General features: G+C 41.6%; 1 protein-coding gene across 1 annotated transcript in view; it reads right to left on the reverse strand.

Moving 5' to 3' along the window:
* Positions 1–26320, reverse strand: part of SLC6A11 (solute carrier family 6 member 11) — a 96203-nt gene that overhangs the window by 17633 nt on the left and 52250 nt on the right. Inside the window, exons 8-11 of the mRNA XM_083429176.1 lie at positions 5750–5853; positions 1868–1992; positions 1588–1700; positions 302–439 (exon numbers count right to left, since the gene is read on the reverse strand). Of these exons, the coding sequence (XP_083285302.1) occupies positions 302–439; positions 1588–1700; positions 1868–1992; positions 5750–5853 (480 nt within the window). The remainder of the gene's footprint in view (positions 1–301; positions 440–1587; positions 1701–1867; positions 1993–5749; positions 5854–26320) is intronic.

The following is a 26320-nucleotide window of genomic DNA, read 5'->3' on the forward strand; positions in this document are numbered from 1 at the left end:
AAGCTGGGCTCACATGATGTTAGCCACAACCCACCTGCGTCCCGTAGTTCTTTGATGTGTTTTGCTTGGAACCAACTTCCATCTGATTTGAAAAGGGAAGCCATGGCTCCCCTGTGCTCTAGTTCAGGTGGCTTTTGTGTGTGTGCACATGATGACATGTGCGCAGATCAAAGTTTCACTCAGCATGGGGAAAGATATCACTTAGTGTTTCAAGCCACTAGTGCGAACATAGCCCAAGTTAAAAAAAGAATGGAAACAATTTTCTTCCCCACCACTCCAAATACAAATATATATATCTTACCTCCGTTAACATGATTAGACCAAGGAAGAATGATACAATCGAAAGAGCGAGAATCAACAGCTCTCGTCTGTATCCCCTCCGGAAAACCTTTGGGTACATATCTACCACGGCTGTCACGAGACTTTCAACACACACAAACTGGACAAAGCAAATGCAGAAAAAAATGACATATAGAGTAAATGATCTACAGTACCAGTTCCTCAGCACATGTCAGTGCACTATGTGCTTTAATTTTTTTTGGATTATTTATAGCCCGTTCCTATATAGAGCTTTAAGTATCCCCAGTAAAGATAGCACCTAACTTGCCATACTTGCTCCCACCTGATAAGAGCTCTCTGCATGCCTTTCTTGCACGATGGCATTTCCTCCACACTGACCACAGGAAAAGTACTGCATCAGGCACTAGGCACTGCATTAAATGACAAGCCTGTGACATGCGTAACCTGAGGTTGGTTGGTTGGTTGGTTGGTTTAGTTAGTTAGTGGGTTGAACTAGATGACCCTTGGGGTACCTTCAAACTCTGTAGTGCTATGTGTCTATCAGTGCTCAGGAGCTATCAGATAGCTGGGATAGCTCAGTTGGTAGAGCATGAGACTCTTAACGTCATGGTCATGGGTTCGAGCCCCATGTTAGGCAAAAGATTCCTGCATTGCAGGGGGCTGGACTAGACGATCCCTTGTGGAACCTTCAAACTCTACAATTCTATGATTCTATGATTTCATTTGATATTTCTCATGTCTAATCCAATACTTCCTGAACCATGCTGCTAGCCTGCTCTAGTCTTAAACGTATTTTCTGCTCTTTAGTTCATTGCCCCAGTTTTGCTAGAACCCATCCATATGAGTGTCTCTAAAGTGAGTGTGTAAGACTGTATAAGACTGTATATTCTGTACTTTATGATTTCCAACCTTATGCAGAAGGGCTGTGTGCATGTGATTCCCCAAAACAGCTGCATTCCAGCCAACTGGCTGTTTTGGATGAGAGCTAGATGCAGTCCCCACCACTTTAGCTTTTAAAGAAGGGCTCTGCATACTCATGTCCAGTATAAGATTGGGGCTCATAACATTTCATTCCTATCTTATAACCTTGCTTCTCACTCACCTGTGGGTGACACATTAAAATAATAAAATAAAATGAAGTACAGTGAAGCAAGAATTCAGCAATATTAAGCTGGCAATTTAAATTAGTTTTAAATTCAATTTAAAGTTACAGTTTGATTTAAATTCAGATCTCAGCTTAAGTTACACCTGGAAAGGATGTTCTAAAATGTCATCTTTGATCCATACCTGACTATCTAAACCAAGGAATATCAGCATCATGAAAAACAAAGTTGCCCATAACGGAGAAAGAGGCATCATTGTTACAGCTTTTGGGTAAGCAATGAAAGCAAGCCCAGGTCCTGAAAAAAAAGAAAAGAAATTAAATAGGAATTGTTTATATGGTGGTCTTGCACAGTGGGGTGAGATATAAATTTAACAAATAATACATAATGATTAAAGTACACAATATCACTAGTATAACAAATACACTTTAAAATAATAATAAATGTATACTTTTAGTACTTACCTGATTCTGCAACTTCTGCTATGGGCACTCCCTGCTCATACGCCATAAAGCCAAGGACAGAAAAGATGGCAAAACCAGCCACAAAGCTTGTTCCACTGTTCAAGCAACAGAGCATAATGCAGTCTCTGTGGAAGAAAGAGCAATTCGCTTGTTCTCAGTGTGCGGCTTTGCTTCACATATTTTTGGGTGGCTACAACAGCTTTGAGATTTGGTACACATGTAGATCAAGACACCAAAGTTATTAGAAAAATCAGACAATGAAACAAGTGTTTTGGTCACCGTAGAGCAGCAATAGTGTTCCTTCCCCTCTGCAGAGGTTTTATTATGGTTTAATCTTAAATAAAGTGGCCCTAGTTCAACCCAACGTCTGTGCCTGTCTCTTTATTTGGCCATCAAGTTGTGATTGGTGGACTTTGCCAATAGGCAGGGCTTCCTCACTGCTTCCAATTCTCCACTCAGTATCTAGTAAGACAACTTCCAAATCACTCCTTTGTGGATCTGCAATTATTAGCTTCATGGGCCTCAACATAGCTGAGTTCATAGTGATGCAGATATGCTTCAAGGTCAACAGAGAAAACTCTTAACCTTAGAAGAAGTGACACAAACCCTTCAGAGGTGGTACATTTTAGTATTTGCAATCAATATTTATGTGCAGGGCTGCTGCCTGAAGCAGGTTTATAGTCAGCTTTGTTTCCAGTGACACACTTCAGGCAAGCAATTTTTTTTTATACTGATAAACAGAACAGGCCCAAGACATTTTGGCACCTGAGGCAAACCACAAAATGGCATTCCCCTCCCTGCCAGGGAAGAAGATGTGATGGAAGATCTACATCAGGAACAAGGGAGGAAGAAAGATCTACATCGGGATCTGCTGCTCCTTTGGAACCTCCTGCCTGAGGCAGTTGCCTCACCTTGCCTCATGGGTGAGCCGGCCCTGCTGATAAACCATCTGTTTTACCAAATCCTGCATATGATTCCTTCACATCTTGATGGATGCTGTTTGAAAAGTGTGAGTAAATGTTTACAATACAATTTGTAATTTCACAGTAGTCAGTAAAAGAGGGAAAAATGTAAACAAAACAGACTTGTGGCATCTTAAAAGTAGCAGGTTTGTTTATTAGCCTTTAAGATGCCACAAGACATTGTTGTTCTTGCAACAGCTTAACAAAGCTACCTCTCTGGAATTTGTTAAGAAATGTGTTAACTTTGCCCAAGGCTCAGATAAGAAACGTTCTCTACTCTCATGATAAGACTGCAATATTGATGAATATTATGAGTTGGCATGACTTACAATGTCAGGCATGACTGAATAGTTGGATCTACTACATAATACTGGTTTATCTTGTAATTTACTGAAATAAGTCCTGGCCTAAGGCATCATTTCTTAATGACTGAACTGATGTTGTGGTTGTTTAGTCGTTTAGTCATGTCCGACTCTTCGTGACTCCATGGACCACAGCACGCCTTCAACTGAACTGATAGATTCAGTCATTTTAATGTGTAAAGAATCTTACATTTTTACAGGCTGGCTGCATTAAAAAATATTATAATAAATACCACTGACTGGGGGAAATGCTAGACTGTGCTTCAGATATATGTATCAGTTACAATAACTGTATGGCGTCTGTTTAAACTGGATATTCCTCCCTTCCTTTTTTGCATAATAAATAGACCAACAGACCAGCTGAATTTATAGTTCAATAAACATGGTGAGTGAACAGGATAGTGGGACTTTGCAGCCTATTAATAAAATTGACACTGACTTTATTTTTGCAGTATATTTCAATTTCCTTATAGCAGCTTAGCAGCATCTGATTTTCACAAAAACATCTTAAACTTACCTCCCAGAAACCTTAGTATGTTTTATGCAAATTGTGTTAGTGACTAGGAATTGGGATTTTAAAAAGGTAAAATCTGAAGGTAAAATAGTATCAGATACATTACGAATCCAATTAAAATTCATGAAAAAATATATTTGGCTTTTAATGTTCTCAAAATATCATAGTTCATTCTCCATCTGAGGGAATATCTCAGCAGAGATTAAGAATCTCATGGTCTGACAACTGAGCTATCCCAGGATAGAAATAAAATTCTCCCATGTGATACAAATCATTATTTTATTTTTTAAAAAGTTTATACACACACACACACACACACACACACACACAATCTTATTAACAAAAATTAAAATTGTAATGTTTACCTAGGTAATGTCATTTTTATGAAGAAAAGCTGTTATAAGTAAACAGACAAACTGGTCCCAGAATCAAATGAGTGATCAATCACTTAATAATATACCATAGTAGTCTTAAGAACGAACAAGCTGATGATTATTTAGAATTACGAAAGATGAAACTAAGAGGTGAATTAAGGGCATGTTTTGCGTGCTGGCAATACAGTTAAAGGGGATAAGCATTAAAGTTTACACTAGAGGGAGCCAATACACCACTTTCAAATTTCTTTGTGAAATATCAAGGTTATTGTCACATGGCGGTACCTAGATCTTATGGCTGCTGTGTTATAGCTTTTAAAAAGTGTTTATGAAATGGACACTACTCTTGTTCTATCCATTACCTGCCATTTTACAAACACTCAGATAATCAGCATTCTCCAAAGGGTATACTGTGTAAATTTTTCATCCCCAAAATATGGTACCAGAACCACTAGCCATTCCATGTAATTTAATGAAAGATGATACCACACCTGCAGTGAATACCGAACAAATTCACAATTTTATACTAGTATGACACCAATGCTAATGTACCACCATGTAGGATTCTAATCTTTGTCAGAAAAAGGGGGTTGGATGACGTAACTTTAGCCATATATTTTCTGAACAGAACAATCCGCTGCATGTCTACTCAAAAAATAAGTCCCACCCTGTTCAGTGAGGCTTCCTCCCAGGTAACTGGATATGACTGAAATCTAAGTACATGAAAAAATATTCACAAATGATAGCACTTGTGCTAGTTAATTTTTGTATAATGCATGCATCATAAAGGTAAAGGTAAACGTACCCCTGCCCGTACGGGCCAGTCTTGACAGACTCTAGGGTTGTGCGCCCATCTCACTCAAAGAGGCCGAGGGCCAGCGCTGTCCGAAGACACTTCCGGGTCACGTGGCCAGCGTGACATCGCTGCTCTGGCGAGCCAGAGCCGCACACGGAAACGCCGTTTACCTTCCCGCTAGTAAGCGGTCCCTATTTATCTACTTGCACCCGAGAGTGCTTTCGAACTGCTAGGTTGGCAGGCGCTGGGACCGAACAGCGGGAGCGCACCCCGCCGTGGGGATTCGAACCGCCGACCTTTCGATCGGCAAGCCCTAGGCGCTGAGGCTTTTACCCACAGCGCCACCCGCGTCCCTGCATGCATCATACATGTGCCTAAAATACAGTTAATGTATTATCTATTCTATATTTATCTTTATAGCTTTAATAATGGAACATTAATTCTTCCTTCCAAATTACCGTTGTCAAAAAAATCAGTTCAAAAGCAAAGGGATCAAGTAATGCTCAGAACCCTTAAAATGTCATTATGTGAAACACAGTACTCAAGCATGTTCTGTGTATCTAACTGGTATATATTTAGCTCTATGCAACTATTCCACTGCACATATAAAATAACTTTTGAATGCGCAAATGAACTTCTCCTTCCTCTCCTTCCCTTGCACACCCCCTAAATCTGCTTTGAGAGTTCCTGCAACCCTCCAGCAAAGGTTTAGCGGCGGAGTGGGGGGCATGTGCGGAGAGGGAAAATTCTATTGCAATCACAGAAGTTGTTCCACATACACAATTATTTAGTTGGGTACCTCAAAGTCATGTACATATTTGCCAGACTAGACCACTCAACAGAAAAAATAAACATGACTGTAATCGTGTATTACCTGTAGCAGTTGTTATTGTAGTTGTTGTAGCTCCCTAAGGCTGTCAAGCACCCCAGGCAGATGGCATAAGAGAAAAATATTTGCGTTCCAGCATCCACCCATACCTGCAAACACAAAATATAGCAATAATTATAAAAAGGTAAAAAAAAAAAAAAATCCTTGTTACTATAAGGTAAGCAGATCATAAATTATTAGAAGAAGCCTTGAAATTAGATTCTCTAGTGATATCCAGTGTGTTGTGGTTTTTTTGCAATTCACTTGAAATTGCAAAGATTACATTTTTTCCAGACCAGTGTAATAGACTTGAATGAGGAACTTCCATCATGGCTATATAACGGTTATCATCATTCTGTTTCTTCTCATTCATTCTGCTGTTTGTCACCCATACAGTATCAGAACCATACCATATCCAGCGGGTTCAAACAGCAATTGATAGACCTATCCCTTGTGAATTCGTTTACATCTCAATTTAGGCTTGCCGATCGTCAGGTCGGCGGTTCGAATCCCCGCGGCGGGGCGCGCTCCCGCTGTTCGGTCCCAGCGCCTGCCAACCTAGCAGTTCGAAAGCACCCCCGGGTGCAAGTAGATAAATAGGGACCGCTTACCAGCGGGAAGGTAAACGGCGTTTCCATGTGCGGCTCTGGCTCGCCAGAGCAGCGATGTCACGCTGGCCACGTGACCCGGAAGTGTCTTTGGACAGCGCTGGCCCTTGGCCTCTTTGAGTGAGATGGGCGCACAACCCTAGAGTCTGTCAAGACTGGCCCGTACGGGCAGGGGTACCTTTACCTTTACCTTTAAGCCAGAGGCCATTGCTACATCTTCTGGCAGTAAACTTCTTTTACCTCTCCTGAATCTACTGCCAAGCCATTCCATCGGTTAACCCTGAATTCTAGTAGTGTGAGTCCAGGGTCGCAGGTTCAATCCCCATAAGGGTCAGCTGTATATTCCTGCATTCCTTCCAACTCTTATGATTTTATGAGTCACATAGATATACTCTACCCACTGTCTCCATGCCATGCACTTCCCATCACCATTTCCCCATGGCAACTCCAGCCCCTTCTCCTTTATCATTTCAAGTTTAACTACACAGTGGTACCTTGGTACTTGAACGGCTTGGCTCCCAAACAAATCGGCTCCCAAACGCCACGAACACGGAAGTGAGTGTTCCAGTTTGCGAACGTTTTTCAGAAGCTGAACGTCTGACATGGCTTCCACGGCTTCCAATTGAGTGCAGGAAGCTCCTGCAGCCAATCAGAAGCCGCACCTTGGTTTTCGAATAGTTCCGGGAGTCGAACAGACTCCCAGAACAGATTAAGTTCAAGAACCAAGGTGCCACTGTATTCTTTTTTTAGACGAAGCAACCAGAACTGCATACAGCTAGGGGAGGACTTTGGTCTTTCAAATTTCAGCGGTGCCCTGTGCAAGGCCAAAATTTGGTGGCCCTTGTCTCTTGCCTTCTGTTCTGCTCAGTTCATTACATCATAGTTGTGACACCCAGTGGTGCCCCCTAGGCTCAACACCCAGTGCAGTGGAACCAGTTGTGCTACCCAAAAGCCAACTCTGACACAGCATTCCAGATGTGGCTGAACTGTAACTTATTCTTTGATGAGTATACTATCAGCACTAACATATCTTCAACAGCGTTCGTTATAAGTAACTTGTCCTAAGGTTTCATGATAGTGTCTAAATAAGTGGCAATGCAGTCAAATAAATAAAGACAAATATAATGATGATTGCTTAAAATTTGTGAATGTAAAAGTTATGGTCAACATCAATGAACTGTAAAACCATTTCTGCTTCTTTGGTCGATCACAGGAAACTGCATTTGGAACTACAGGGAGTTTCAAAAGCATTTTGCAATATTGCATACAAGTCAGCTTCCCAGAGAGAAAACAAAAAATCCAACCATGGATAATACTCCTATCTAGCAATTTATTCTGTTTGTAGATCATTTAACTGTTAAAATTTCAGGACAAAATGCTTAATGCAAGATAGAAATTGGATTGAATTAACAGTTGTCTCATGGAACTCCAAATCATAAAAAAGATAAAATGTATTTTACATGTAAATTCCAAGAGGCTCCGATTTCTCAAGTTGTTGAAAGCTGGAAGTGTTTCTGTTTTGAAGCACTAGTACGATCACATTTAATTTGTGTCACAAGTTAAAATGGTTTCACTGCTGTCATGATGAGTAAAATATAGCTGATTACATCTGTAAAATGTTCTACTTCATAGTGAGAAAAATGGATACGAAACACATTTTAACTAAGAAGTCTGGAGATCTCATTTCTTCAACAGCAGTTCTCTGCATTGCATGGCAAACCAAAATGGATTTTTAAAGACCATTTGTGGGCTAAAGTGGTCTCAAACTCTTGGAAATAACATCTCACAATTCTTTAATTAGGTGGAATATTGTAGCAATATTTTTTGTTCACAATGCATTTTCAAACATACATCTTACCAATGCCATACTGAAGCTACCTTTGGAATTAACACTTGCATCAGTGGAGTAAAATTGATATGTCAGAATTGCTGTGATGTCATATTTGCCAAATAGCTAGAGGGACAGGAGAGGAAGATAATTGTTTTGTTTTGTTATTGTTTTTATTACGTTGTATGCTTGTTAGAATTGATGCTTTTGAATTATGGTGCTGGAGGAGACTCTTGAGAGTCCCATGGACTGCAAGAAGATCAGACCTATCCATTCTGAAGGAAATCAGCCCTGAGTGCTCACTGGAAGGACAGATCCTGAAGCTGAGGCTCCAATACTTTGGCCACCTTGTGAGAAGAGAAGACTCCCTGGAAAAGACCCTCATGTTGGGAAAGATGGAGGGCACAAGGAGAAGGGGATGACAGAGGACGAGATGGTTGGACAGTGTTCTCGAAGCTACCAGCGTGAGTCTGACCAAACTGCGGGAGGCAGTAGAAGACAGGAGTGCCTGGCGTGCTCTGGTCCATCGGGTCACGAATAGTCGGACACGACTAAATGACTAAACAACAACATGCTTATTATGCTTTAAAAAACAACAACCTTGTATTTTATGCTGTGAACTGCCCTGAGATCTACGGATGAAGGGCGGTATACAAATAATAATAATAATGTCTGCATAATCTATAAGGAGGACGGTATCTACTAGATCAACTTGATTCCATAAACCTTTGCTACCAGTCCAGAGACCACACTTTTGGATGCTGAAAGAACAATGAAATTGAATAAATCATTTTGAAGCCATTTTTGTCTAATTCTTTTCAGGGGGGGTACCAGCCTCAGAACTGAGAAGGGACATATGTACCTTCCATGGAAGAAAATGAGGAAGTCAACCACAGAGAATAATTTCCCCATCAGGTCCGTTCCCCAGCCATACCCCCAGCTCACCTGCAATTGGCCTTACAAGTAAGTACCTAGCCACCAGTGCAGTGAGAGGAACCAGGAGCATCACCTCCCACTGTGCCAAAGACTGAGGAAGGGAGATCAGCCCTGCCATGGAGTCATTGTGGCACCAACCACCACACCCAGCAAAGGGCTTTGTGAGCTGAGTAGAGCCAGGAGCGGTGGTGCCATAGTGACATCAACAAATGACACAGGACAGGTGTGTTGGGATTGAAAAGGCCATAACTTTGTTAATTACAGATGTCAATTCATGATCCCCCAGGATCACCTAATGAGGCTGTTATGTCCCATATGGCCCAGGCTCTCTTAAGGTGATACTACATGGCCGCAGGGGGAGAAGGGAGGAATTTCTGAAAACTCTGCATAAACTAATTCTCCAGGCAGGAGTTCAGTTTGGGGAGGAAGCTTCCACTCGGTTTTAAAGAATTTCCCCCTTCTAATCAGCCCACCATACCTCAGCTTCCCTCCCAACTCAGCAGGGTTCCTGAATCCTCACGGTGTGGTTTTGGAGGCTGCTGTGAAGAGGATGGGATGAGGAAGTCACTTCACACCAACCCTGTAGATTTTACCATTTTAACGTACGTTTGGAAAGAGTAAAAACTATTGTATATAATATTTTGAAGCTCCAGAGAAAGGGGGTGGTAAAAATAAGTCATTCAAAACTGTTTTTTATAAAAAAGTGATCACAACAAAGCTGCACATTACAAAGTTGGAACTACAATGGATCTATTGAATGTAATGACGTGACTTGAAGAGATAAAGTGATATTTTTGAAACATGCCATCAATGCCAGCTGCTTTATATATCATGGTTGTAAAATACTAAAAACAAGGAAATCCAGCAGTTCTAACAAATTTATCAGGTGTGTTTTTGGAATGTACATTTGATGGTATTGATCGCAAAGATCAGAAAGCAATGCTCACAAATACATTCCTCAGTGAGTATAAGAATCTACAAGGGGTCAATATAAGAAAGGAAGGATTGTTATGTGATGAAGCGATGTTCATTTGGTATGGTTGCCATATTTTGAAGAGCAAAAAAGAGGACACTTGCTGACTTCCACTTTTAACTATGGATCGCTATGATAACTCTCAATTTACATACCCATGAAAAAGAGGACGTGTCCTGGAAAAAGAGGATATACGGCAACCCTATATGGCAACTTAATAGTGCAATTCACATGTACTATTCAGCCAAACTAATCAGAAATTAATAGTTTACAACAACCGGAACTGTGAATAATTTGCCATTTCCAAAGATTTCCTAGTGATTTCCTGCTTACTTTTCTCTCTCTCACCCACCATGCCTAAATAAGAACTCTAGGTATTATGAATTACAACAAAGAATTCTGTGACAAAATTTTGCAGTGTGAAGTATCTTCAGGATACTCCATCTCCCACTGGGTTTCCCAATCCTCCTCCCAAAAAACAGTCAAGGTTCTCATTGGAGATTCGGAGTCTGCTGGTGAGTCCCTCTTGTGTTATTATATATGATTTATTCCCGAAGAATAGAGATGACTCTATCCAATTTATGAGATAAAGACACTGGAGTTGCGGAGCTCATCTTGCTTTACTGGCCGGGGGAGCCGGCGTACAGCGCATGTGGCCAGCATGACTAAGCTGCTTCTGGCGAACCAGAGCAGCGCACAGAAACGCCATTTAGCTTCCCGCTGGAGCGGTACCTATTTATCTACTTGCACTTTGACGTGCTTTCGAACTGCTAGGTTGGCAGGAGCTGGGACCAAGCAACGGGAGCTCACCCCGTCGCGGGGATTTGTACCGCCGAGCTTCTGATCAGCAAGCCCTAGGCTCTGTGGTTTAGACCACAGTGCCACCTGCGTCCCTCAATTTATGAGATACTATAAAGCGTGTTCTCCTTCATGGAGAGCACGTGTTGCGGTGGGGTCTGACAGGCCACCCCCTCAGTTGCTGGGTGGGATCATTTGGATGGTCATTGGAAGAGATTGGGCTGTTTGGGTTACTAGGCTAATTTTGATGTTGCCAATTTGTGGGATGGACCAAAGGTTTTATATGCAGGGCATGCAGCATTGAGCGTTCTCTTTTGCAGCGTGTACCGGATCACTCGCCCACCCTCCCTAATTTAGGGCTCTTGCATCTGACCTTGCTATGCCTGCCATGGGATCGTCTGCTTTTGGGGCAGGGGCCTGGTAGGAATTTTGTCCATTTGGTTGATTGGCTGGTGCCATTCGGTTTTTGCCTACTGCGTAGCAAACTGTCATAACTTGTAAGGTGGTGTTTAAGCATTCGTTAATTTTTGGTTGATGGAGGGGATGTTGTTGGCAGTGCCTGCCCTTCCAATGCTGCTACTGCAAGGGAATTCTGTTAAAGGAATCCAGGGGCTCGCCATGCTTTTGTCCAAATCCTTGGTGTGGGGCTTGGGCCGTGCAAGCCCCTAGGAGAATGCGGGGAGAGATGAGGGTCTGGTGCCCAGCTCCATTTTCTCCCCAATATTGTTTTCCCTTACTGGCTTTCGCTGGAATCCGGGGTGAGTTCTGTCCCTGGACAGGGACAGATAGTCGGAACCAATGCCTAAGCAACCACTCACATTTATGTATTTTAATAAAGTTGTGGCCAAAATTATGCCAAAAACCTTAAACAAAAATTCCTTGTGAATTGTGATTTATTTGGGGGGTGGCTTGGGGACCTCGACACGCAACACAATTCTGCCATAACTGATCAATATTTTTGTACTGGGAAAGGTTCCACCACATCCCAGTTTTACAACAGAAAAGAAGGGACATAGAGAACCTGCTCTCTTTGACTTTTGTTTCAGTCAAAAATCATCATATATTTCATGAACATGACTTTGCTCAAACTTGAAGGTGAGATTCAAGGACACTGTTGCAGTTGTGGAACAAGCTCTACTTGTACAATGGGACTTTCCCCCTAAATCTGCTCTGGAGAGCTGGGCAAACCCTCAGAACAGGTCAGAGCGGTGCAGGAAAAGGAGAGTGAGGCAAAGTCCCACTGCATGAGACCAAGTTCCTCATGTGCATTCCCCACTCAGCGCTACATTGAATTCCCCCCTATGAGTTAAAGTATAACATGCATTGCATTGAATTGAATACCATGATTTCTGGTGACTGAAAACAATTTCTTACAGTTCAATGTGTGATTCAGAAATTTGCTGAAGCCATTAAAATTTTGAGTTTCAATACAACAGAGAACAACCTCTATATTTTAAATGTATAATTAATTACTTTATAGCTTGATTATACTATTTATACTAACTAAGTAGTGCATGCTCTGAAGCACACTTCCTCTGCAGCATTCAATTATCAGTCACACACAAGAAATGTTTGAGAAAAAGTTCCCTGCATATTAGTGGCTATACAGATGTTTTAGCCCAACTACAGCATTTCCCTCCCCCCGAGCACTTATAATGAAATTCAGATCTACTACTATATAAATCTGACTCTTCCAGATACAGAAAGCTGTTTACTATGCTTATTTTCATCAAGGAATGAATAATCATTTTATAGTTGAAGACTGACATAAATTATGCATTATTGTTGATGAGTCTTGGCATTATTTACATTTCAAATAGCAATTTTCCTGAAGTTGAAAACAAAAATCTGTTTTTGAAAATTCTTTGATACTTCTGAGCTTTTCTCTAAGTTTGGGAGGAAGGAAGTAGACATGTTGCTGAGATGTTACATAATTTATGGGCTGCTTGTTGTTGTTGTTGTTGTTGTTGTTTTAAAGGTCCCAGAGAAGACTACAATGTAAAATACTGTTTAAACAGATAAAAAACTTACAATTTTAAAAAAACACAAAAATAGAGTGGGTCCTAAAAATGACCTTAGCGGTCAAAGGTCAGGGTAAAGATGCGCATCTGCAGCATCCACTGAAAACTGTACAATGACATTGCCAGACAGACCTCTGTGGGGAGGGAATTCCGCAACTCAGGGGCTGCCCAAGATTTTATCTCACAAGCAAACAAGACTTAAATTGTGCCTTCTGTGGAATCTTAAGTGCGGAAAGTGCTCCGGTATGATCAAATATAAGTATGTTTAACCTTTCATCACAGTAATCCAAGCTTTTCATTACTACGTGTACATATAATCTTATTATACCTTCGGTTTGTCTCGCCCTTAAATGCTGTAATTCAATGGGAAAATAAAGCAACACAAAATATGAACTCTACATTGTGTATATAAATAGCAGCAAATGTGCAGTATTTGGATACAGGACTCATTTTGTTTCTGAGGTTTTACTACCCAGGGGTTTTCAACAACACAGCTTCTGTAAGCAGAGGCTTCATTAGGGGAGAAAACAGAACTTAAATGGTTAGGCATAAAATGGCTGAATTAAGCCCTTTCTTTCCCCCTCTTTTAATGGAAGTGATTCTCAAAAGATTAAAAGTAGGTTAGGGGAATAATAAAACAGCTATGTTTCTAGTGTCTACCTGACAACAGCTTTTGTAGCAGTGAATAATTACATGAAAATCACTTCCTTTCCACCTCTCTTTGGGATTTCTGTGGGTTGCTAAGCAGTCCCTCTCCTACCTTCTGCTAATGTTACTTACAGACGCCAATGAATACAGCATATTCATTATGAGAAAAGGGAACTGAGGGATAGAAGGGCCTAAATACTTGAAGTTTTTTTTTGTTTTTGTTTATTCACTGCTGCCTCCAGCACCAAGCACTATAGTTCAAAATACTTTACACATATTTAAATGCTAATTTGTCCAGGCATGATTAGTAGGAACCTATCTCTCTTTAAACGAAGCAAAAAAAAACTTTATTGGAAGTAAAGTCACACTTGTGTCATGTTTTTGTGGTGCCAACCAATGTAGGAAGTCAGTTGCCAGCGTGACTGTGTCTAGCGAAAAAAGGGGGGAACTTCGTTATGTAGCCCTTCTGCAATCCTATGTTCTAGCCACTTACCTTGAAGATGCATCAACATTTTTTCTTTAAAATGTCTAGCATAAACCACGAATACTTGACTAGGGATTGAAAGACCTGTCAATTTCAGTTCTCTTCATTTTTCTAATCTTAAATTCAGTTCTCCACATTTCACAGCAATTTGTGGTTTTGGGTTTGTTTGTTTGTTTGTTTTAAAAAATCCTAATGAAATTCCACAAGCATTTTAGTGCAAACTTCTACTAATAAGTACATTCTTATTTGCAGTTTTTGCAAGCAATTTCTCCTATGTCTTTTCCACCAATATATTCATTTTCAGCAAAACTTTCTCTTAATGAAAGCATTTTTAAAAAACAATGCTTGGTGAATTGGGGTAGTAAAATTCAGATAAGTGCAAATTTTAAAGCATGGGGGATTGCATATCCTTCTGGAAATTGTGAATTTGATAGATTCAGCTTTAAATGAGACCTGAATCAAATTTTTCCCACATCTCTACCCCTGATAGCTATATGGGTCACACAGGGAAACAAGAAAGTAGGCTGTTTATTGGCCAGACTATAAAAAAAGCATTCTAAACCAAAACCTTCCCAGTGGCAAGACAGAAATTTATAACATTCTTATTTTGGATGTGTGAGCTTGGCACAACCTAGGCTGTCATACCACACAAAAATGTACTGATCTGAGGAACCTAGGAAACTGCCTTATACAGAGCCAGACAACTGGTCTATCTAGCCCAATATCTTGGAATATTTGTAAAGAGATACATGAAGTGTTTTAAACCCGCTTTTGAAACTGTAAAAGTTTGACAAGAGGTGCTACAACCAACAAGATTCACAACTACAGTGGTACCTCAGGTTACAAACGTAATCTGTTCCGGAAGTCCGTTCTTAAACCAAAGCCATTCTTAAACCGAGGCACACTTTCCCTAATGAGGCCTCCCGCCGCCGGTGCCCTTCCACCATTCGGCTTCTGTTCGTAGACCAAGGTAGAGTTCACTAATCAGAACACTACTTCCGGTTTTGTGGAGTTTGTATACTGAATGGTTTGTAAACAGGGCTGTTCTTAAACCGAGGTACCACTGTACTTATTTGAGGTAGGAGAGGCAGATTGCCTTTTCAACAATTTGTGCAAGTTTCCTCTGACTGTCATGTTCCCTCACATGCAGACTTCTGGGGGATGCATGCCAGTGGAGGGTGGAGCCAGAGGCAAAACTGGGCAGAGAAATGGATATGGCTTTCACCTTTGCATAGCAGGCTACATTCCAGCCACACAAAAGTCAGGTTTACATACCTACACATGCACGTGCGTATGCACACACCTTCCAGGCAGCCAAAAGGCATTAATACAGTTCAATAAAACATTTCAGTCAGGTAAAAGCACTTACGAGGGCTGCTGAGCAGGGCCAGTGATAACTGTAGCCAAGAGCTGGATAGAGAGGCATGGAAAGTGACATACAGTTCCCCAGCCCTTCTTTAGAGAACAGGCTGCCGCAGAAGCTGGTGAACTCTCCTTTCACTTTTAAAAGGTGAGGCTGGATTGACACATATTGGAATTTCTGTAGCAGTGGATTTCCTGCACCAGCTGTTTGCTGGGCTAGATCAGGGTTTCCCAAACTTGGGTCTCCAGATGTATTTGGACTACAACTCCCATCATCTCTAGCTAGCAGGACCAGTGTTCAGGGATGATGGGAACTGTAGTCCCAAAACAGCTGGAGACCCAAGTTTGAGGTCTCATCCAACTCTATGATTCTGTTCTTATACCTTGCTTCAAGGGCTCCACATTCAAAACCCAGCCCCAGCCCCAGCTGGGGATGCATACAAAGAAGAGTACATCACACAGATACACAAGGAAAGAGGAAGCTCCATGCTAGAAAATATAACTGCTTTAACTACTTTTCATTTCTTTCCCCATTCCCTTACTACATTCCTTCCCACTTTCTTCATGAGCAGAAGCTGAGAACAGTGCCTACCACACGGGTTAAGCAATCCTCCCTGCATGCAGACAAGCTTTCCATCGGTGAATCGGAGGCATTCCATTTCCGTCACTACCACTACTGGCCACAGACTCACGAGCAATTTCGCTTTGCAGAATCATAGACCAGATGCATGGGGCAGAACAAATCATTACTGTACACAAGGGTGTATGTGGCTGTCGTTCCTTCCCCTTGGTGGGGTGAGAGCCTGAGCCAGGAGCACTGGCACAGCTGTAGTTTCTATCTAAACCATCCTCAGAAGTAGTACAACTTTTAATACATTGTAGTAGCAGAGTGCAGCCCACTGAAGCAGGGAAATCTTCATCCAAACAGGACTGCAGCTGGACCACCATCCAATTTATCAAATGTTGCACCTGAGTAGTGCTGCATTGCTCATAATGGGTCTAACCTTCATCTCTGAAATAAACTTAAAGGTGCTTTTATTTTCCTGATGTGAAAAGAATGCCCACCACTTCATCTTTGGAGAGAATGCCTGAGGTGAAAGGCAGGCTTTCTGCTTAACTGGGAATTAGAAGAAAAAGCATACATGAAAGGGGGGGTGTCTACGAAGCCCAAATGTTTGAAGAGTTGCTGGCACTTACTGAGATTCAGTTCTTTTCACCACTTCTTCAAATAGAAGGTTCATTTCAGCTCACCAAAACAAACTGAGCCATTCCTCTGGGAGGAGGCCGAGACTAACTTAGCTCTACAGTCACTGATCTACTTTGACAGGCAACTAACCTCCGTGTGTTTCTAGCTGCCTGATGAAATTTTAAAGAAACACTGAAAGCATAGGAAAACCTTACCCACATAGCAAAAGCCGTTTTCACCATCATTCACATAGTTTATTGTTGCAAATATACTAATTGCACTGCAAATGGTTAATGGGACTATAACAAAATACGGATATCAACAATGAAGGTCTGACGTCTACAACAACGGTTGTAAACAAGGGAATGATCTGCAAAAGGTGCTGCTAAGCAGCCACACAACAGCTTTGCCTCTTCCTTACCAACCATATTTCAAAGAGAACCTACTTGCTAAATCCATTTCATTTTTAAAAGAATATAACAAAATAAAAAACTGTTGATTCCATTTTGCAGCAATGATTAGAGGAAAACAATTTACACCAAACCATAGGAAGTTTCAATACAGTTGAGGAGCGAAGAAATGGGGAGAGAAGGAAGGCACATAATGGGACAGGGGCGATACCCTGGTGAGGAAGAAAGTGAATATAAAATGTCTAGTTAAGACAAGCCAGGTTCTTGCCCCATTGCTTGAAGTTGACTCATTTCGCAGCTAACCATTGTTTCTTGTTACACTGGTTAGCAAGTGACATGTTTCACTCTTTCAAAGCACTCTTTTCTCCCAGTTCAGCTGGGGAGGGGTAATAACTTACTCCCCCTTTTATATCATCAGGGGAGCAATTACTGCCTAAAGCTCTGTCAGAGCATTCAACTAACTGACGACACTAGCAACACTTGCAAAATGTACACAGGCATGAAGAAAGCCTTTGGACCAAAGGTCAGGAAAGCTGCACCTCTGAAAACCTTCTCAGGAGGGAGCATCACAGACCACAGCAAGCAGATGAAGTGATGAGCCAAGCACTATCTAGAATTGTACTTACAGGAAAGCATGGTCTCTGACATGGCAACTGACAGTATCCAGACTCTCCCTTGATGAGCTGAAGTATGCCATCAACTCTCAGGCATGAGGTAAAGCCCCAAGGGCACGACAGAAACACTGAAAGCCAGCTTCAATTCCTCCCTCATGACATAGCTCCGCAGCCCCCTCTTGCAATGTTGGGAACAAAGATTCATGCCACAAGACATGCATGACTCCAGCATTGTGACCCTCTACAACAGGGGTCAGCAACTTTTTTTCAGCCGTGGACCGGTCCACCGTCCCTCAGACCATGTGGTGGGCTGGAATGTATGGGGGGGGTGAACAAATTCCTATGCCCCACAAATAACCTACAGATGCATTTTAAATAAAAGGACACATTCTACTCATGTAAAAACACGCTGATTCCTGGACTGTCTGCGGGCTGGATTGAGAAGACCCCGGGCCTTAGGTTGCCTACCCCTGCTCTACAAGAACAAATATGACCACCATGACTTTAACAACTACCATGGGATCTCCCCGCTGAGTACTGTGGGGAAAGCCTTTGGCCATGTAGTTCTCAACAGATTGCAGTCACTCATTGACACAATGCAGCTTTAGAGCTCAGAGGTCAACAGTTGACATGATTTTCTCGCTGTGCCAACTGCAGGAGACATGCCGAGAGCAGAGATGCCCCTTATACAGCGCTTTCATGGACAAGGCCTTTGATCTCACATTAGCCAAAAAGGACTAAACAAGATACGATGCTTCACAAGATGATTGTGTTCTTCCATGAAAACATGCACAGCACCATCTAATATGACAGCTGATCCTCAGATGCCTTCCCTATAAAGAACCGTGTGAAACAGGGCTGTGTTCTCACCCCAAGTCTCCTTGGCATATTGTTCTTTCTGTTGCTCTCCTATGCCTTCAGCTCAACTGAAGATGGTGTGTATATCCATTCAAGGAGTGACGGGGGTCTGTTCAACCTGGGCCATCTCCACACCAAGACAAAAGTGTGGCGGGTCCTTATCTGAGAGATGTTGTATGCAGATGACACAGCCTTGACAATGCACTCCAAGGAAGCTCTTCAGAGACCCATCAACTGTTTTGCCCAAGGCTGCACTGAGTTCAGCCTGACGAGGACCAACATCTTGGGTCAGGACATCGCCTGCACTCCTTGCACTCAGTGTTACAAAGATGTCTGCAAATGTGACATGGAAGCTGGGAACATCAACCTTGCCCTTGATGATGACTGCAATGCCTGGAGACAGACAGTCAGGTTGTGCATGTGACCAGTCAGTGACCAGAGGAGGAATGACCACTTGGTGGAGCGCAGAGAGAAGAAACACCATGGTGTATCTGTAGCAGCACAAATGAATGCTTTCATCTGCCCCAGCTGCAACAAAACATGTCTCTCCTGTATCAGTTTCTACAACCACAGCAGGTGCTGCAACCTTCTAACAGTTTGACTTCACCCCCAAAGATGCACTCCTCCATGGTCTCCTAAGACAGATGCATGCCACCAGAGCTTTTAGGAATACCCATTAAATATTCATGTTTGAATGACACTAACTTAGTAGCTGTATATTATAATTCTAATTATATTCTAATATTCTAATTACTTTAGCTCTTATAACTGCACTATGCATTTTAGTAGCTATATTACCTCTGTTTCATTCTCTCCATTGTTAATTCCACAAGCCTCTCCAATGTTAATTCCTTGCTGCCCACGCTGGTGCACAAAGTATTTTGCCTCCTACCCACAGACATTTTACAAATCATAAAGAACCAGTACAATACAATAACTTAATCAAATCAAAGGAGGGGGAGCAAAGGGATCCATAGTCTGGATGCCAGCATACTTAGGATAGCAGCAACTAGTTGTCTCTTCCAAGGCTTTCCTTTGAAATATTCATCCTGTTTGTCCATACACATGTATGAGGGAGGGAGGGCCTGGACCTGCTCTAGAGGGGAGGGTGTTGAATCAGCTGTATTCCCATTTATTTCCCATGCTGTTTGAAGTTTCTGCACACCAGGAAACTAGAGGTAATCATGCTTGCCCTCTATTTAGCTCGCTTCGCTTTACATACCTGTAACAACTCAAACAAAAGCATGTCTGCTAACAGTTCAAGCAGATCACATTAGCAACTGGGCCACTCCTCTCTGCCCCATCTCTTTGTGGGATGCTACCCCAATGCTAGAACAACTACAGAGCTTTCAACTTGTAGAAGGAAAGAGGGCTCATTGCCACTTATCCTGGAACTTTCCCCAAACTTCATCAGCTTGCCTTCCAGTGGTATGACAGTGACAGAATCCCAAGACTATCTTCATGTTGGAAGGAGTCTTATTGCAATCTCCAAGCCTTCTTGCTATTAATGTTCTGTCAATCAGCACTGGGATTTTGACCACAAGGAACATCTTTCATCTCAGCATGTCTAGAGCTGCCAATTCCTGTGGTCCAACAGTAAAAATTCTCTTGCTATTCACCCAAAAGCAGCAATGTCAACTTTGGACAGGCTAAAGTAAACAGAAGACTGGCTGTGCAAAATTCCACAAGTCTAACGCCTATGATTATACATGGGACAAGTCTGCCTGTGTCTCTTGGCCATAACTCTAATGGATTTCAATGGGCTATTCCGATCTACAGGTACCCATTGGACTCATGGAAACAGATGTAGATACCTAATAATACTGGGTTAAGGGCTCATAGTTTCTAATGACTTGCACACTTTCAAGGGCCTCTGTTAGTACTGCTTAATTCATTATAGGGGCAGCAGAATTTCAACAAAAACTGTTTCTGCTCTTCTGTGGATGTGCAAAAGATAACAGAAAGAAGCCTCATTGGCAAAAGTCATAGACTTCAATCTTTTAGATACTTGGCATTTCAGTCCTCTAGCTGCAGATTAATCATGTGATAACATTTTATGAGTAAACCACACATTTCTGCGAGCCATGAGTCATTTCTCTTAGTAATTACTTCTTTTCATTCCTATCTGCCTTCTACCTTCAAGCATTGACTAAAAAGCTGCAGTCATATTGTGTAGTAGGTACCTGCATTCCCTCTAATCCTTTCCCTTTTCTCTGGCTCATTAATGCCAATGCGCTTTCTTCAGCTTTGGCATTGTTCACTGTTCTTGTTACTTTCATTCTCATTGTGATAAGAGCCACACGCTCTTTTGTTAATACCACTTTAGCGTCTCTCTAAACTAAAATTATTTCTAATTATTTGAATGAGCTGCTGAAGAAGTAAACGTTCATTGGCTGCTTTCCCCCAACAAACTAAGACTTCACATCTGAGGAAACAATACATTATTTCACCTGTCAGAAGATGTTACCATTTATCTCACTTCTACCCAGACACAAACATTCCAGTAACTATTTATTACACTAACACTTCCTGTTCCTAAATCCCTAAATATGAGGTGTTTAATTGGGGGGACAGACTAATCACTAATCACTTTTTAATCTTATAGACTAAAATGTGAAGCCATAGTATATAGCCAAATACAGAATTTATTTGTCTGTGACATAACAGGATCTTTTTTAATCCTGGACAAATGATTTAACAGTAGTGATTAGCCAGTTGATGACATTTTAATAGGTCATATGCATACAAGTACTGTATACATTCCTGCTATGCAGACTTAGCTTATGTGTGTTTAGTAAATCCCATTGAGTTCAATGTGGCTCAGTACGAATTAATGACACAAGAATGCAGACTTAGTGTATTGATTTTATTTATAGAAATAATTACAGCCCCAGAAACCACAGCACTGTGGTGGGATCCAAATAAATAAAATATAGCAACTAACTAAATGAAGGCTTTTCATAACATAGACAATACAGATCTAACTGGGACTCATGCATGGAAATACTGTATGGGATAAATCTAACACTTATTATTATTATGCTACTTTTATTTTTGATATTTTTATGTGATAATTCATCATAATTATCCTATTTGGTAATTTGCAGGCCATTCTGAATTATAAAAAAGAGATGCATTACTTTGGGAGAGATTATGAGGTGATATGGACAGGAAGCTGGTGATTTTGTTCAAGATTTGAAGCAGTTGTTATTGTTTTTGTTGTTGTTGTTTGAATTTATATACCACCCTATGCCTGGAGGTCTCAGGGTGGTTCACAAAATAAAATCAAAATATAAAACCACAAAATACATAATCAAAATAAAAACAACCCAATACCCGCCCCGCCCCCCCAAAAAACCCCACCACATTTTAAAAGGGCATAGGATGTAAATCAAATCAACCAAAGGCATGGTTGAAAATGAATGTCTTTGCCTGGTGCCTAAAGGTATATAATGAAGGTGCCAGGCGAACTTCCCTGGGGAGAGCATTCCACAGACAGGGAGCCACTGCAGAGAAGGCCCGTTCTCATGTTGCCACCCTCACGACCTCTCGAGGAGGAGGCACACAAAGGAGGGCCTCAGAAGATGATATTAGGGTCCAGATAGGTTCATATGGAAAGATTAGATCCTTGAGGAATTGCGGTCCTGAGCTGTTAAAGACTTTATAGGTCAAAACTAGCACTTTGAATTGGGCCAGTGCAGTCGGGCCAGTTCTATGCTCCCTCCTCTGCACCCTTGGCCTCACTCACAAAAATTGCCCTTGTGTGTGTGCGCTCTCTCTCTCTCTCTCACACACACACACACACCAATTCCCCAGCCTTACCCATATACATTTAGCTATAAAAATTACATTAACCATGTAATGGGTTCAGGACAGTGCCACTTTAAGCTTTAGCTACAACTGATGTGTTCAGGTAGAAATGGAGAGGCATGAAAGATGTCATGGAGTGACATGGAGTGGATGAACCCACAGCCTGTTCTTGATATCTTAACCATCATTAACTATTTGTCAGCCTTATGTCTGTTCTGGCTTAATATGTGGGAGATTATGTAAGGGCAATAAAACTGTAAAAAGTTATTTTGAAGAAATAATTGTCAGAGTATTGTAAAGAAAATTATCTTCCCTTTTTTTAATGAGTAGTGATGTGAAATTGGAGGAGAGTATTATAGGACTAATATGCCCAGCCAGCTATAGCTCCACTAATCCGTTATAGGATACCAAAACATCATGCACTAAGGATAATGGTTGTAGTTCTAAGTGATAAAGCTGTATCAAAATACACCCTGGCAATAAACCACTGTTCCTATATTATAAAATGATACCAACATAGGGCAGCATGGAAGAAATCACAAATGGACCAGCATATTTCCCCGTTCACTTGCTATGCCAAGCTTGAAAAGGAGAATGTAGAGAAAGCCAAACAGCAATACCTATTATGTTATAACTGTGCGACCTTGGTCAGAAGGATGTGCTTGAGAATAAATAAGATATGTATTTGGAACCACTTCTGCACCTGAGACTTCAGACAAGAGCTGACTGAGGGACAATCCTTTACCCACTTACCTGTGAGTAAATGACATCCCATTTAACAAGGGTTACTTTTGAGCAAACATTTATAGTAATGAGCTGTTATGCTTGAAGAAGCTGTAACTGCAATGTGCCTATAAGTCAGATGAACAGCAGAGAGACTGCAGCAGATAATTATGTTTGATTATCCAGGTTTGGGGAAATTGTCAAATAATATTTCTATGTACAGGCTGCATTTGGAGAAAAATCAGTAGAGGAATATCTCTGAGTGACAAGACACAACATTAAATGAAATGGAAAACCCCATCAAGGGGTGCCAGTGAAAGCACAGTATTAAATGCACCATGCACTCTTATGTTGGCAAAAGAGGCATGCACCACTCTATGAGTGCTCTTACTTTGAGTGCTACTAAGGAATTAACAAGAAATTCCAATAAAGCAACCTTCCTCTGTCACAAGCTATTGGTTATTTAACACAGAAAGAACTTTCATATTTAAGGCGTTACAAGAAATCTCTCACTCCCAGTTTCCACATGAGTTGTACACTGGTAACATTTTCAGCTGGCATTTAAAAACATCTGGAGAGACTGTTGCCCAGTATAGGAGTTTTCCTCCTCCTAGGAGTATGAAGTATGCAAGATACACATCCTACATACTTCTGGGTTAGTAACAATAGGTCCTTACTGTCCTCTATCTCAGTAAGGCAAACTAAACAAGAGAAAATTCTCAGTTGAATTAGATTGTTGTTACCATTCTTATCTAAGAGAACAGCTGTGTAAGTCAGAAAGCTGAATTCAGATAAGACAGAGGTGCTATGTGGGCAGAGTTGTCAGGTCCATGAGGTGCAGAGACGGCCTGTTTTGGGTGGAGTTTTACTCCCACTGGAAGGAACAGGTGCATACCTTGGAGGTATTCTTTGAGACACTGTTGTCGCTTGAGGCCAAGTGAACTTGATGGCTAGGAGTGCCTATTTCCAGCTTCAGCTGGTATGCAAGCAATGGCCCTTTCTTAACAGTAATGATTTGACCATTGTATTCCATGCTCTGATAACCTTCAGATTAGATTATTGCAATGCTCTCTATACGGGGCTGTCTAGTGTACATAGACCACATAACACCGGTCCTGAGAGATCTGCATTGGCTCCCAGTGCGTTTCTGAGCACAATTCAAAGTGCTGGTGTTGACCTTTAAAGCCCTAAACGGCCTCGGTCCTGTATACCTGAAGGAGCGTCTCCACCCCCATCATTCAGCCCGGACACTGAGATCCAGTGCTGAGGGCCTTCTGGCAGTTCCCTCATTGTGAGGTTACAGGGAACCAGACTTTTCGGTAGTGGCGCCCACCCTGTGTAACACCCTCCCTTCAGATGTGAAGGAAATAAGCAGCTATCCTATCTTTAAAAGACATCTGAAGGCAGCCCTGTTTAGGGAAGTTTTTAATATTTAATGCTGTATTGTTTTTAACACTTGATTGGGAGCTGCCCAGAGTGGCTGGGGAAACTCAGCCAGATGGGCGGGGTATAAATAATAAATTATTATTATTATAGTGCAACTAGAGAACAATGTGGCACTCCTGTCCTGACTGGGACAACTTCTCAGGACAAGTGTAACACCTTCTAAAGCACTTATACGAACTGCCTATTCCCTTCCAAGCCCAATTCAAGGTGCTCACCTTGGGGTTTAAAGCCCTAAATGACTTGGGCCCCAAATACCTCCTTATGTTCTTTCTGCCACTCAGAACATGGCAATCTACAGGAGGAGAGACAATTCTTATGGTGACATCTTCTTTGGCAGTATGAGGTGAGAGGGCTCATGAGACAGTCTTCTATGCAATGCCCTCAAAACTGTGGAACACCCTTGCTACAGAGGTGTGTCAGGCACTGTGTCTTTATAGCTTCAGTATGGTAATCTGGAGTGAAGTTGTTTAGGGCAGGATTTAACTAAGTTGTGTGCACAGAACAAGGTCCCCTGCCTCCCCCCTGGTGCCCCTCTAAATCTGGTGTGGAGGGTGGGGAAAGCCCCAGAACAGGATTCAGGAGCACACCGGGGAAAGTATAATCACACAGGTAGACCTCATACCCCACATTCACACCCTAATTAGCTATATGGCAAATCTTCACCATGATCAACCCCCACCCAGAAACCTATGTCCCTACTTTGGAAGGATGTGTGGATCCAGAATTGGCTTCCACAGTCACTTACAGACTCACTGTTAAGACCGGGTTCATGGAAGACAATCTTACTCAGCTACGAGTGATCCCCAAAGAAGAAGAAGCTCTATATGGAATTTCACCTTTTCCAAAATACCCTTTATCTTTTTTTAAAAAATGTAACCCATCTTGGGACCTTATGGGGAAGGGCATGTGGCAATATTATTATTATTATTATTATTATTATTATTATTACATTTCCCCCTTTTAAAGTGAATTGAAATGTCCTTTATGTCCTTTTCATTTGGTCTGTGTTTTAACACATCTTTGCCTCAAGGTGGCAATGCTGCTTTCAAAAGATTGGGATGTTGATTTAAATTGTGTTTCTAAAAGAGTTTTTTTTAAATGTAAATAAAGTGGCTAAGACAACACAAAAAAATGTACTCAACTTATAATTTCCAAAGCAGGAAAACACATATCCTCGCACTTAAACACAATGCTCACACTTAAATTCAAGCTACTCCCTTGAGGAAAACTATCTGCACATACAGCCATTTCTGGATAACTATAGGTTGGCTACAATAATATTTGCTCTGCGTAATTTCCAGACTGGAACTATTTCAATGTGCTCTACATGTAACTGCCCTTGAATACTGTTTGGAAGCTGCAATTACTGCAAAATACAATGGCAAGGCTGCTGTTGGATGTCTCTGTCAGGACACATTTTATGGGGATCTGCACTGATTGCTAATTCACTACCAATTTAAGATGATAAAATGACATATAATGCCTTCAATGACTTGGCCAACCAATATCAGAAGGACTACCTGTTTAAACTGTCAACTTTTTTTGCAGAGGAGGGAGAAAGAGCTATAGGGCTCCCAACTGGAATGTGCTCCTGATTTAGATTGGGGTCTTGAGCCAGCATTCCATTGAAATGACCCCGACCCCCCGACTATAAGTTGCCCCGAATATGTTTTATGGCAAACAGTACCTTAAGCAGCAGAGAACTATGTAAAGTGGGGTAATCTTCAGCAAGAACTTGGTACCAGCCCAGATTCAGACTGGGGGCTCCTTTTGGATCAAAGGGGGAGGGAGGCAATATTACAAATGACAGTGGAACACTTGGTACTATAATAGCCTAATTGATGCACAAGAAACTGAGATGGTGCTGCAGAA

The sequence above is a fragment of the Podarcis tiliguerta genome (assembly GCF_965153285.1).
Source record: "Podarcis tiliguerta genome assembly, chromosome: 2".
Classification (NCBI taxonomy): domain Eukaryota; kingdom Metazoa; phylum Chordata; class Lepidosauria; order Squamata; family Lacertidae; genus Podarcis; species Podarcis tiliguerta.